Source organism: Heteronotia binoei, chromosome 18 (genome assembly GCF_032191835.1).
Source record: "Heteronotia binoei isolate CCM8104 ecotype False Entrance Well chromosome 18, APGP_CSIRO_Hbin_v1, whole genome shotgun sequence".
Taxonomy (NCBI): Eukaryota; Metazoa; Chordata; class Lepidosauria; order Squamata; family Gekkonidae; genus Heteronotia; species Heteronotia binoei.
Genome location: NC_083240.1, coordinates 12,262,077 through 12,276,705, shown reverse-complemented (window position 1 = coordinate 12,276,705; position 14,629 = coordinate 12,262,077). Strand labels below are relative to the sequence as shown.

Here is a 14,629-nt window from a genome sequence, read left to right as displayed (position 1 = left end):
CTGCCTGTATCCAAGATGCTGTTCCTAAAACTCTCAGAATGCACCGCCCATGGCAGTTCGCTCGATGAGATACCCTCCCTGGGAATTTAAATGTCCTCGAAGGAGGACTCCTCAGCTGAGCAGCTTGCCCCAGAGGGAGGGGACTCCTGCTAGAGGCTTTGCAAGGCTCCCATGCAAGTTTAACTCAAAGAACCAAGCCCCACTGAGTGTCACTGGGCTGACTTCCAGGAAAGCTGTATAGGATTCCATCCTTAGAATATCAATCGCGCGTGGCGCCCGGGGAGGAGGGGAGTCTCTATTTGTCTTTCATTTCTAGGTGTGCGCTGGGAGATGCTTTTCGCAGAAAGCGAACGCCACCTTCAAAAAAAACTCTTCTATGCTCTTAACGGACGAAAGGGGCAGATCCCTCTCGAATCCACCCTGCTTGTCTTCTAGTACCAGATCCTGAGCCTTGGAAGGAGTTTGGGGGGCAAGGGTTTGCTCCTTCCTTAAAAGCAGGAGAGATTGGGGGGGGGGGGGGCGTCATCTGGGAGGAAAGCAGGTTTCGCTGCGTAAAAACTGCAACGTTCCTCCACAAGGGATCCCTAAATCCCGTGCAAACTCGGGATGACCACGGTTTACGCACATGAATGAGAAGACCTCTCCTCCCCCCTTGCTGAAACAGTTTGAAGGCGCAGCGTTGAACGATGCAATTTCTCCCCACACGCACATACGTTTGAGATGGAGCGCCACTGAACTTAAGGCGCGCAGTGGTGGTGGTGGTGGACTTCCATAGGATCGGATTGCGCGTTTGTCAAAAGCGAGAAGCGTCGGGGTTCCAAGTCACCTCGCGCTCCAACTCCTCCAGTCTCCCATACACACGCGTGAGAGTTTGCAAGCGGGCTGAAGAGACTAGAGAGGCATTCTGCACATGTTCAGACACTGCCTCCAGTGCGCGGAGAAAGTCATCCCGGGGTTCAGGCGGATTGTACGTTTTGTTCCCCGCTAATAAAAAACGCCCCCCCCCCCAAAAGCCCGGTAGTTGTGGAGAAGCGGGACAGGCGCCACTTGTTCGGGCGGGAGGGGACGTTATAAAAATTCCCGCCACCGACGGCAACGCAAGTGCTTGGTTGCCGACTAGGGGGCCAGCAAAGGGCCGGTTGCTAAGTGCAAAAGTTAACGCTTGGAAAGCAGCAATCTGCCTGCTTACTTGAAAGGAGGTGTACGGTAGGAACTGGATTTGCAAACCCGGCCAGCCCAGGCCCCTCCGGCGTCGCGCCCGCTCGTCCTTACCTGGTGCAGGTGTGCTGCCGCGAGCACAGCAGCAGCAAGGAAGGCACCAGCCAGGTGAGCAATGCCATCGCGCGGCGGCTGCAAATCCCGGGCCGGCTCTTCCCGCGGGACGACTCAAGTGGGGCTTGCAGCATCCCAGAGCGGCAACGCGCGCATCGACTCGGCAAAAGTCTCCCCTTTCCCCCCTCCCGCGCGGCACCCTTCAGATGAAGCCGAGTTGCCAAATCCGGAGCGGGCGGCTGGAGCGGCGACTCCGGAGCGGGCGGCTCAACGTGGCCGGCATGGCTGCGCGTCGAGGCGAGAAGTTGAGCGGGCTCCCTTGGCGGGAAGCCTAGGCTCGCTCGGCAGCAGACGGCTCTGCGAGCCCCCGCCGGCTTCGAAACTGGAATCGGGCCGGGGTCGGCGGGGGAGCGAGAGGGAAACCCCCGCCGCCCCCTCCGGACGGACCTCTTCCAACGGCGCCCCCCTTTGGGCCAAGGACGCTTTGCCAGGAGGACTCCTACGGCACCGCTGGGCTGCCTGCTCCCCGGCCGGCCAGAAGAACCCGCTGCTTCTTTTGGGAGAAAAAAGACATCTATATTCGCAGCTTCCTCCAGCAAAGCGGGCTGCCGAAAATAAACCTTCGTGAAATTTCAGAGCTGGTGCGAACCAAAAAGCGCTGCGGCTGCAGGAAGTGGGGGGGGGGGAGGAAATTGCGCGTTTATTTCTCTTGAATTCGAAGCCAGGTGGATCTGGATTAGCCGATGCAAAAGATTCCAGGAGAATAAGTGCAAATCGGGGGGGGGGGGGGGGGCGGCAGAGAAGAGGAGGAGGTGGATTCTTGGAAAGGCGGGTGGTTGCAAAAGAATAAAACCGAAGACAGGCGAGCGAATTGTTCCCTGCGATTGCAGGCGCGGTGTGGGTGGGAGTTAGAAAGCACGCGGTTCTCCCCCGCGCCCTTCAGATGCAGCCCCGGGGAAGGCGGGGGGCGGCGAGGGAAGGAATGGGAGAGACAGAAGAGAGGGAAGCCGGCGCACGGCAGCTCCGAGGCTCTTGCAAAACTTTCTTGCAAAGGCGAAGGTTTCTGCTTAGCCTTTTCAAGTTCGCGAGACTGTAATAGTGGGGAAAATGCCGTCAAGTAAATGGGCAGCCAGTTGGTGGCAGCCCTAAAGCGTTTTCGCCTGACTTCGATGGCCCTGGCTAGCCCGAGCTTCTTCAATGTGGGGAGCGAAACAGGGTCGACCTAGGCTCTGGTAAAGGTTTGGATGGGAGACCTCCAAGGAAGTTCAGGGTTGCTACGCAGAGGTAGGCACTGGCAAACCCCCTCTGATCTCTTGCCTCGGAAAACCCTATGGGGGGTCTCTCCATGTGACTTGGCCTTCTACCAAGTAGGGTTTTCAAGGCCAGAGGCGTTCGGAGGTGGTTTGCTGTGGTCTCCCATCCAAGGACAAACCACAGCTGGACACGCTCGGCTTCGGAGATCTGATGAGATCGGGCTAGGCTGGGCCGTCCTGGTCAGGCCAAAAGACGTACACGGGTGAGTCTGCTTCTGCATAGCGACCCTAACTGCCTTGGTGGTCTCCTAAGGACCAGCCTGGGCTAATCTTGCTTAGCTTCCGAGATCGGAATATGATGCAAGGTGTCGCAGGGCGCGCGTTTGCGCGAAAAGTAAACTCGGCGGGATTTGCTTCCGAGTAGACGTGCATTCACGTCTTGCTGTGGCGACCCTCCGCGCGTTTCTCTCCAGAGCCAAGTATTACGCTGGGATTGACTACTTCCGAATTAAACGTGCATAGGGTTGCCAAATCCAATGCAAGACATATCTGGGGACTTTGGGGGTGGAGCCAGGAGACTTTGGGGGGTGGAGCCAGGAGCAAGGGTGTGACTAGCATAATTGAACTCCAAAGGGAGTTTTGGCTATCACATCTAAAGGGACCGCACACCTTTTAAAGTCATTTAATAAACTGCCTTCCTTCCAGAGGAAATAATGAAGGATGGGGGCACCTTATTCTGGGGCTCATAGAATTGGACCCCCTGGTCCAATCTTTTTGAAACTTGGGGGGTATTTTGGGGAGAGGCACTGGATGCTATACTGAAAATTTGGTGCCTCTACCTCAAAAAATCCTGCCCCCCCAAATACCCGTGGATCAATTTTCCATTATTTCCTATGGGAATAAGTCTCTATAGGGAATAATAGAGTTCCCAGCAGACATTTCCTTCCCCTCCCCCCGCTTTCTGATGACCCTGATTGGCAACCCTACATGTGCATCGAAGGATGGGGAGTTGTTGCGACCCTGGAATTAGCTACTTCTTTCCATTTCTGCTTTGCCCCCCCCCCAACGGAGCAGGCCTCGCTTCTGAGCCCACCTGCAAAATCCGTTCAGTGGGACGCTCCCGAGGGAGCTGACCCATGGCCGGATCTCGTCTACTTGCAGACCAATGCTGTGTGTGTTTACTTGGAAGCTAGTCCCATTGCTTTCGACGGAGTTCCGCTTGCGTTAGGAAACTTTGGAGGTGGTGTTACAGCTGGATAACAGGTTTCCAGACCAATTTCTTTGCGCTGTCTACCTTGCAGGGGCTCAACACAGAAAAACAGGTTACTCACCTGTAATTGATGATCTTCGAGTGGTCATCTGTGCAGTCACACACATGGGTTTTCCCGTCAGGACGAACCCTACCTCGGAGATTTTAAAAGCTAGCCTAGGCGTTATTTTTGGCGCGCACTCCCTTCCGTCCTGGGGAGCAGGCATCCACTGCGCATGCCTGGAACGGGAGGGAGGCGCCCCACCCAGCCAGTTTCTTTCCCCGCCGCCGATATAGTAGATGAGCGGTTGCAGAGTACCAGTGGCCAGCAGCGGGGATGGTTGGGCGGGCGTGTGTGACTGCACAGATGACCACTCGAAGATCATCAATTACAGGTGAGTAACCTGTTTATCTTCTTCGTGGTCTCTGTGCAGTCCCACACATGGGTGACTGATAAGCTGAACTGCACGGTGGTGGGTGCTGGCACTAGAGTAGGAGAGAAAAATTAATGCAATGTTAGTGCAAATCAGTCAAGCAAGTATTGGACTCCAAGGTAAGTTGGTACTTACCGGATCCAGATCGTATCTTAGTCGAAGATAGAGCGGAGTACTGCCTGTCCAAAGGAGGCATCTTGCCTAGCACGAACGTCCAGAGCGTAGTGCATAGCAAAGGTCGAGGTGGAAGACCAGGCGGCGGCAGCGCAGACGTCTTCCATGGAGACCCCTCTGGCTAAGGCAGATGATGTTGACAAAGCTCTTGTAGAGTGAGCTCGTAGTGTAGTTGGAACCGGCTGCTTTGCTAGTCTGTAACACAGCTTTATAGCAGCAACCAACCATTTCGAAAGTCTCTGAGGAGATATCTTTTGTCCTTTATTGTGCCGTCCATAGGCCACAAAGAGTCTGGAGTCCTTCCTGAATGATGCTGTTCTATCTACGTAATAGGCGAGTGCCCGTCTAACATCTAGGCAGTGTAGGGCTTCTTGGCCCTTATCCGTAGGACGTTGAAAGAAAGCGGGTAGAGTTGTGACCCTGTGGAGGTGAAACGTGGATACTACCTTAGGCAAGAAGGTAGGATCTGGTCGTAACACTACCCTATCGTGATGAAAAATGGTGTAAGGCGTGTCTGCTCTAAACGCACAAATATCGCTGGCTCTTTTAGCGGAGGTAAGTGCGACTAGCAGCGCCGTTTTCCACGAGAGGAGATGCAAAGGGATTGAAGCCATGGGTTCAAAAGGTGGTTTCATTAGCTGGCTTAATACTAGAGATAAACTCCAACTGGGGTACAGTTGTCGTGATGGTGGATGCAGGTGTAAAATTCCTTTCAAGAAGGATTTCGCAGCGGGGTGTGAGAATACAGACCGTCCTTGTATGTGAGGGTGAAAAGCTGAGATTGCTGCCAGGTGCACCTTTAAAGACGAATGAGTTAGCCCCTTTTCAGATAATGACAATGTATAGGCCAAGATTTGAGGCATAGAGGCAGACAAAGGTTTAAAGTTATGCTTGGTTGCGTAGATGGAAAATCTTTTCCATTTCATGGAATATGACTTTCTCGTTGATGGTTTTCGTGCATTTAATAGGACGTTTCTCACTCCCTCAGGGAATTCTGAGAAAGTATCCTCCAAGCTGTCAAGCGGAGTCTGTCCGGGTCGTGATGAAGAACCCTGCCGTTCTGTTGCGAGAGGAGATTCTTGGCCCGGGGGAAGTGATGGTAAGTATTGTCCGATAGGAAAAGGAGCGTTGTGAACCATGGTTGGCGAGGCCACCACGGTGTGATTAGAATACAATTTGTATTGTCCAGTTGAATTTTCTGTATTGATCGTGTTATCAGTGGAAACGGTGGGAAGAGGAAATGTAATGGACCTGTCCATCTCTGAATGAAGGCATCCCCTGCAGATTGTGGTGAGGGCGGACCTCTCATAAAAAAGAGAGCACATTGTGCATTGTCTGGTGCAGCAAACACATCTATTGATGGTGTTCCGAATTTCTGGAACACTGGTAGAAGGTATTGCCTGTGGAGTGACCACTCGTGGTCGTTGATGAGGTACCTGCTCAATGTGTCCGCTTGTGTGTTCTGGGCACCGGGGAGATGTACTGCAGTGAGATGGATCTGATGCGCGATACTCCAGTGCCAGAGGTGCATTGCTCGCTTGCAAAGACGGGTAGATGCAGTCCCTCCTTGCCTGTTTATATAGAACACAGTCGCCACGTTGTCGGACGCTATTTGAACGTGACGGCCGTGAAGAGTTGGCAGGAATGATTTCAGAGCTCTGTGGACGGCTAAGAGCTCCAGGCAGTTGATATGGAGCGACTGTTCGTATGGCGTCCATTGCCCCTGGACTGAGAGGGTGTTTAGATGGGCTCCCCAGCCCCACCTTGATGCATCTGTTGTGACTACCGCTGACGGGCTTGGTCTTAAGAATGGCATGCCTGTCAGCAAATGATTTCGAACTGTCCACCATCCCAGAGAGGGAAGGATGTTGTTTGGGACAGTTAGGAGGGTTTGTTGAGATTGGCGTTGGGGACGATATGCACGAACAAACCAGATTTGTAGGGGCCTCATACGGAGTCTTGCATGTGGTAGAACCGCCGTTGTCGCTGCCATGAGTCCTAACATGCGTTGAATGGTGAAAGCTGTCTGTTTTGGCTGTTGCATGATTTCTGTGGCTAGAGTGTGAATAGAGGCTATTCTGTCTATTGGGAGGTACGCCCTGTGGTCCGTGGTGCAGAGGCGAGCCCCTATGAATTGAATGTCCTGTGAGGGGATTAAATTCGATTTTTGCTGGTTGACTTGGAGACCCAGGTCTGCTAAGAGTGCAAGGGTTATAGCAATGTCTTTTTCCAGTTGTGGCCTTGAAGGCCCCACAAGGAGCCAATCGTCTATGTATGGGTAAGTTGCAATTCCGCGCTGTCTGAGGTATGCAGCGACCACCGCCATACACTTTGTAAAAGTCCTGGGTGCTGTGGAGAGTCCGAACGGAAGCGCTCGAAACTGATAATGTCTGTTTCCCACGGCAAATCTCAGGAACTTTCTGTGGCCTTGATGGATTGTTAGGTGAAAATAGGCATCCTGTAAGTCTACCAGCGCCATCCAAGCATTTTGAGGGATTAGGGGCAAGATGGATTGGAGGGTGACCATCCTGAATTTTCTGTGGTGGATGAACTTGTTGAGAGCCCTGAGGTCCAAAATCGGGCGCTGACCTCCATCCCTCTTGGGGACTAGAAAGTACCGGGAGTAGAAGCCTGTCCGATGGTACTGATCTGGGACAGGTTCTATGGCCGCCTTGGCCATAAGAGTGATGATCTCTTCTTGGAGGGGAGGGGATGGAGGGGTTGTAACAAAGTGGTGTCTTGCAGGGGGAGAATGAAACTCTATTGAATAACCTCTTAAAATGATATTCAGGACCCATTTGTCTGTGGTAATTAACTTCCAGTTCTCGTAGAACGGTAGGAGTCTGGAAGTGTTGTGAGGTGGCAGAGGTGGAGAGTCAAAGAGACTGCTTGGATGCAGTTGCAGTCTTTTTAGGTTGTTGTGGTCTTTGCTGCCGCTGGTTGAAAGGCTGCTTAGACGGTGGAGCCTTACGCTTCCAGTATTCCGATTGTCGAGGGGACCTGGAGCGTTTGAATGGCATTGGCTTCCATGGTCTGGCTTTGTAGCCCTGCTGTTGCTGTTGGGTCACACCAAGTCTTTTTGCCCGTTTGCGGCTGTCGTCGACTGTGGTGAGTATGTCGTCTGTCGTGGCATTAAAAAGGCCTTGGCCGTCGAAAGGGAGATCTTCGATTTTGAATTTAATGTCGGGTTGTAGGGAAGAGGAGCGAAGCCAGGCGTGCCTTCTCAAGGCAATGGAGGCAGCCATCGCCTTGGAGGTGCATCCCACGGAGTGACGAATGGTATTTATCTGTTGTTTGGAGACTCTATTGAGCTCCTGTAATAATGTGCATGCCTGTTTTTGAGCAGGTTCTGGTAGAGCCGAGACAAGCGTGCCCAGTTGGGAGGAGAGATTGTGGGAGTAAGCAGCAAAATATGCCAAATAATTGTTGATTTTGGCGTTTGCTGTGGAGATGGAATACATCTTCCTTCCCAGTGTGTCCAATTTCCTGCCCTCCTTCTCCGGGGGTACAGGATGACGAGTCTGCTTCGATTTGGAGGAAGAGTGGACTATCATCGAGTTCGGAGCCGGGTGACTGAAAAGAAACTTCGACTCCGTAGCTTGGATCTTGTATAGGGATTCGATGCGCTTTGACGTGGGAGGAATAGATGCCGGCTTGTCCCAGGCTTCTTTAATGGCATCTAGATGCACCGGAAGCATTGGCAGAAAGGAACCGGCAGGTAGGTCCGAATGGACTAAATCGTGAACTACATCCGTGACCTTGGGCGCGTCCGATGTCAGCTTTACATTAAGAGCAGAAGCCATGTTTGCAACCAAGTCCAGATATGTTTTGGCTCCGTCGGATGGTGACAAATCTGCAGGCTTTGCAATATCTGAAGCTGGGGATCCAGGAGAGGACATTGATTGCATCGAGTCCGATGACGCGTCGGATTCGACATCGGAGTTGTCAGGTTCGGGTGCTTGCGGGTCCGGTCTGGTTGGACTCGCGTTCTTAGGTTTAGAGGTCGAAGTGGAAGGAGTCGGAGATGGCTGTTTCGTTGGCTGCTTACTCCGTTGGACGGGAGTTGCTTCCTTGGATTGGTTCCTGTGGTGATCTGCACGGTACCGAGCGTGGTGGTAACCGCAGCATTGATGGGAATCCATTGATGGAGACCTCGAGGTGTAGTAGCGTCTTCTCGGGGACATGGATGGAGACCGAGATCTCGGGTTGTAGCGATAGCGGTCCCTCCCCCTGCTAGGGGATCTCTCCGGGAAACGTGTATGATGGTACCGATGTCTCTCGATGCTCGGAGATCTGGCTGGGAATCGGTGAGTATCAAAGTAGCGATGAGCATCGTGTCTATATTGGATGGGATTCGACATATCGCGGAACGATCTGGGGTTGATGTGTTGTTGAGTCCACTGCAGCGGGTCTCGGATCTTCTCCAGCGAAGGGTCTGGTATGGATCCTTGCAAAGAAGGGGATCGGGACGGAACCGGGATAACTTCCTCCGTCTGCTGATGCGGTGAGTCCGTAAGCGGAGTGGCCGCTTCCTGGGTATCGGATCCGGGTGTGGACGGGTCACAACGTATGTCAGACTCGTGTTGTTCCGAAGGTTTGTTCGGAGCGGTAGGTTTTTTCGAGTCCTTCGGGTCGGTAGATTTTTTCGATTCTTTCGGGTCGGTAGGTTTTCTCGAATCCTTCGGGCCCTTCGGCTCGGAGTGCTTGTGTTTCTTGGTGTGCTTCCCAGTTTTCAATTTAATAGGCGCGACCGTTTGTTGTGACGTCTTCGCGCCGTCGCCGGTTTTCGCGGCATCGCCGGGCTTATGCTTGCTGGGAACAGTGGCCACTGAAGCTGCCGACCTTGCGCCGTCCCCTTGGGGAGACAGAAGGGGAGGCGACTTACTTGTAGTAGAGGATTGCGACATTTCAGGGTGAAGCACAGACTCCATAAGATGACTTCTCAGTCTAGCGGCCCTGTTTTTCCGCGCCTGTTTGCCGAATTGACGGCAATGCGCACAGGCGTCTACTTTATGGGCTTCTCCCAGGCAAAATAAACAAAGTGAATGTCCGTCCGATGTAGGGATTTTTGCCCTACAACGCGAACACCTTTTGAAGGTTATTCTACTATCCCTTCCTTCCATACGCCCGGGGGGGGAGGGGGGGTAGGGGAAGGGAGGTCTGAGGTAAAAGCAGGAAAGATATTTTTTTCTTTTTTTTTTTTTTTTTGAAGAGTAATGAAGAGTATAAGAATATAAAGAGGAAAATGGAATAAAAGAGAGGAAACGACGAAGAAGCGAAGGCTAGGATCTGAGGTAAAAGAGGAGCGCAACGAGGTAAGACTATCCCGGGCGACGGTTGGAAAGAAACTGGCTGGGTGGGGCGCCTCCCTCCCGTTCCAGGCATGCGCAGTGGATGCCTGCTCCCCAGGACGGAAGGGAGTGCGCGCCAAAAATAACGCCTAGGCTAGCTTTTAAAATCTCCGAGGTAGGGTTCGTCCTGACGGGAAAACCCATGTGTGGGACTGCACAGAGACCACGAAGAAGATCCTAGGGTTGCCATCTAGATTGAAAAATTCTTGGAGATTTGGGATGGGGTGCAGTCTGGGGAGAACGCGGTTTGGGGAGGGGAGGGATTTTAGGAGCTGCCATGGAGTCCCCCGTCTGAAGCAGCCATCCCCCCTCCCCCTCCGGAAATGGTGGTCTGATTGTAATAGTGAGAGATCTCCAAGTACCACCTGGAGGTTGGCAACCCGATTCCATGGCAGTGTGGGGATTCGAATCCAGTCCCTCAGATTCTAGTCTTACAGCTCAACCAACTACTGCCCCACAATGCCTTTCAAGCAGTGTGGCCCACTTTACCACCTCACCATCCTGCATTTATATAGACAGTGCCTGAGGTGGTAGAATGGGCTGCACCACTTCAAGGGGGGGGGGTGTCAGACTCCTGCTTCAAGCACTCTTTTGCATTTAAAACACCCACTCTGTTCAATTAGAAAATTACCACAGAAAGGGGGAAAGATCTGCCATCAGCAGCTTAATGTGCTGGTTTTCTATTTGCAGGGAGGTTCTTTCTCTCCTCATAGGGTCCTGTTCCAAAATGGGCTTTGTCTGCTGCCTTCTAAAGTGGTGCAGTCAATTCCGCCACCCCATTTCCCTGCAGAGAAGAACCAGGCATCAGGGGTAGGGATGTGGGAGGCAGGCTGTCTGCAATATTCTAGTCCGCAGCTGAGCCCTTGCTCTTTTTGAATGCTTTTTTAAAAAGTCCCACAGAAAAGCTAGCCCAGCAATGAAAGGACTGCTCTGGAGAGCTCCCTGCATTGCACTTTTCCCCTTGCAAGTGGCAAGTAAAGTTGTATTCTCCCCCCTCCGCAACCTGAAGTGGTACAGTCCATTCTTCCCCCTCACTCTGTTGCGGTATGTAAACCTGTTGCCGTGTGAGATGCAGTGGGCAGTCTGATTTTTACTTAGGGGTTGGTAGGGGTCTGGCAAAACAGGCTGTTAGTTTTGCATTTTAAGTATACCTTCCCATCTAAAAGCTGGCCCCTGAAATCCAGAGCCTAAAATTCTCTTAAGGCAACCAGGTGAGAATTGCTTTCCATTAAATTTATTTTATTTACAATATTAATGTCCCAGCTTCCTCCACAAACGATGCCCCAGGCCAGTCATTTATTTTTCTGTGTGTGGCTTGGATGGTAGCAGTTACCAATTCAGAAGCAGGTGGCGATCCTCTCCTTTTAGTCTGGGGTTGTTTCATCTGGAACGAAGTGATTTGAGAATTTGCGCCTGGCACCAAGGGAAAGTGAACCCCAGCTCGGCATTGGGAAATCTGCACCTGGTGGTGCCACCTTGGTTGGACTTTGGACCAAAGGTCTGGGGACCCCCACTCACAAATTCAGCAGGATGGCCACAAAATAGGCAGTAGCTTTGTGTCCGAATAATACCTTAATCTCTAAACCAGTCCCTTAAATCTGGAGACTAACATTCTGTTAACTGCACTACCCACAGGTCCCTGGCCGTTAGCACTGTTGACTGGGCGGTATTAACAATTAGGCCAAGTAGGCACTGGCCTATGGGCCCCCATGCCTTTAGGGGCCCCGGGCTGGCTTCCCCCCAGTTTTCCCCCTGCTTGCAGCCCTCCCAGCGTGCATGCACAGCCAGCAACTGAGCTGCTCTTTGCCCGACTTGCCAGGTGCGACTGCTGCTGGCATCATTGCCAAGTTATGTGTGTGTATATATATGTGTGTATATGTATTTATGTGTGTGTGTGTGTGTATACACACACACATATATTGGCCACTGTGTGACACAGAGTGCTGGACTGGATGGGCCATTGGCCTGATCCAACATGGCTTCTCTTATGTTCTTAAGTTTGCCTCTACCTCTCCCCCGCAGCTTTGTCAAAGGGGCTTTTGAGAAGGTGCCTGCAGGCTGCAGTTGGGACTGCAGGTAGTGGGGTGGACGCTCCGACTCTGAGATCATTTGCGAGGGGGCCTCCAAGATTGTGACTGCCTAGGGGCCTCCACAGAGTTTAATCCAGCACTGTTGAAAATTTGCTTCCATAAAATGTGTTTATTTAAAACATTGACATCCTGGTGCAAGAGAGAATGCACACCGCTCATGAAGCTGCCTTAGACTGAACCAGAGCCTTGGTCCATCAAAATCAGTGTTGCCTATTCAGACTGGCAGCCGCTCTCCAAGGTCTCAGGCGAGGGTCCTTCATATCACCTCCCACCTAGTCCTTTTCAGCTGGAGATGCTAGGGATTGAACCTGGGACCTTCTGTTGAAGTCACTTCTCTATGTGTCAGGGTTGCAACTGGAATTCAGCCCCTGCATGCTGGAGAGAGAACTGCAGGCACAGTGTAAAATGAAGTCTGTGGTGGCCACAAGAACTTCATTGAGACCTCAGAGATCAGGCTCCTAGAAAGACTATTTCTTTCCCAAAGCCCTGGAAAGCTGCTGCCAGTCAGAGCAGAGAAGATGGGCCTAAATAAATTAATGCCCTGACTCAGTAAAAAGTAGCTTTATTTGTACCAGACACGGGCCGTGGCTTAGTAACAAAGCATTTGCATACTGGAGGTCTTAAATTTTGTTTTCATCCTCTCCTGTTGAAGGATCCAAGAGGGAAAACATCTCTTTGCCTCACACCCCAGAGAGCAGCTGCCTGTCAGAGCAGGCAATACTGAGCTAGATGAACCAGTGGTCTCACTGTGTGTAAGATTGTTGCATGCATTCAAAAGGATAGCTTTTTAAATCTCTCCCCACCACCACCCCCATTTTGGGCGGATGGAAACATTTTTAAAACCCTCATTGCCAAGTAGAAAGTGCAATTGCTTTCTCTTTGGATTTATTTTCTCTGGAAAAGAGAGGGGGAACAACAAGATGCAGAAGGCAACACTGCTTTATCTGTGTGCCCTTCCCGTTATGTTGATTTATTTATAGTGTTCAGTGGTAGTTTTTAAAATAGATGCTACAGAACGGAGAGCGCTGTGACAAGACGGTCGGAGTTGGGTAATCTCTGGAAATGCTCCTCTCCGAGATGTAAATCTATCCTTTAATCCAGGGAAAGATAATGTCACCCCCTCCCCTCTGGCAATATCCCATCTCTTGAAAAGGCAAAACGACCCATCCATCCACACTGGTTCTTAATGGAAACTCACATTACTTGACGGGCAGAGGTGTCACCCAATTCCAGATCTCTCAGTCAGCTGTTAGCCCCTATTGGCTGACTGGTTGACCTACAGCGCCATTTTACACAGCATTATATCCCTCTAAATCCATTGAAGTCAATGGGCTTAAAAGGGCGTAATTCTTTTTTAGGATTGTGCTGCGAAGCTGCTTCGCCATTGGGGAAGGTCCCAGCTTTCAGTCCCTGGCATCTCCATTTAAAGGATAATCCTCATGGCTCTCAGCATCAGGAAACAGAATATGACCCTATAATACACGCACACGCTGCAGATACAGAAGATTTACCCACCTGAAGGGAGGGTGATTAAAAGGAGCCAAAGCCCAGAACACCCACGCATGCAGAGAGGCAACAGAAAACCACCTCTATGGGAGGGTAGTTCTGCCACATTCTGTGCACTGGAAATTACTGAATTATTCAATTTCATCCAGTGCAGAGACACTGGAAGACTTTGGAGAGCCGGGAATATGTCTATAAATCTAATGGATGGATGGGAGAATTAGCAGATGTGGTTTGGAAGGAAGCAAGACACAACAGTGACTCATTCAGAGATAAAATAGGCAAACTCCTCTGTGGGTAGGTAATTCTGCTGCATTTCTGGAGTGTTGGAATACTCTTAAGTTGTTCAGTGCCAAAATGCAGAAGAAATACCCAAGAGCTGGTTCATGAACCAGAGCAGTGACTCACACAGATATGCCACAGGCAGGATGGGTCTCTGCATTTGGAGTGACTGAATGATCCAATCACATCCAATGATACAGAGATGCAGACGAATCTCCCAACTTGAAGGGAAGCTGATTAGAAAGCAAGGCCAGTGACTCATGCAGAGATGCAACGGATAGGTTCCTCTGTGGGCAGGTATCTTACTTTACAGGGGCCTTTTACTAGAGGCACACCAGCAGTTCTTTTGTAGAACTGTGTGTGCAATCACAGTGTTTTGGGTATTCTGTGGTGCAGGAGTGGTACTCCGTGCATTTTTCCAGTGTACATGACCTGCATTGCTTAAGGTGAGATGGGCAGAACCTGACGCAGAAGATTTTGAGTTCTTAGCCAATAAAGTAAAAGGCAGGGCTCTTGTATGAGTAATCGTCATGTGCCGAAGAGGAAGTTTTGGCAGATGCCGGTTCTCTTGCTGTGGCTCTGCAAGAGCGATAATTTGTTGCAAAGGCAATGCCTGCATCTGTTGGGAATGCAGAACAGATGTGAGCTTGCCAGATAAGAGAAACTCACAAGAAGGATGAATGGCATTGAGCTGAAGTCGGAAGCCGTTTATTTATCCCCCTGTGTGTTCTTTGTTTCAGGCAGGTAAGCAGGAGTCACACCCCATAAGTCATTTTGGGTCCTGGAGCTAAATGCATTTGGGTTTGTTCCACTTTTCGCCTCCAAGAAACCTTCACATCCCAGCCCCTTACTTCTAGGCACGTTCTTTGTCTCTCTTGCATGGCTATATCTGCAGAACAGTTGAAGCCTAACTTACCTATGAGGGGTTATGGTTTAGTAGTAGAGCATTATCTTGGCATGCAGAAAGTAAAGGTTCAATCCCTGGCAACTACAGTTAAAAAGATCAGGCTGTAGGTGATGC

General features: G+C 51.2%; 1 protein-coding gene across 1 annotated transcript in view; it reads right to left on the bottom strand.

Moving 5' to 3' along the window:
• Positions 1 to 1,430, bottom strand: part of GABRD (gamma-aminobutyric acid type A receptor subunit delta) — a 41,688-nt gene extending 40,258 nt beyond the window's left edge. The window contains exon 1 of the mRNA XM_060259487.1: positions 1,273 to 1,430. Coding sequence (XP_060115470.1) covers positions 1,273 to 1,406 — 134 coding nt within the window. The 5' untranslated portion in view covers positions 1,407 to 1,430. The remainder of the gene's footprint in view (positions 1 to 1,272) is intronic.
• Between the last annotated feature and the right edge of the window lie 13,199 nt (positions 1,431 to 14,629).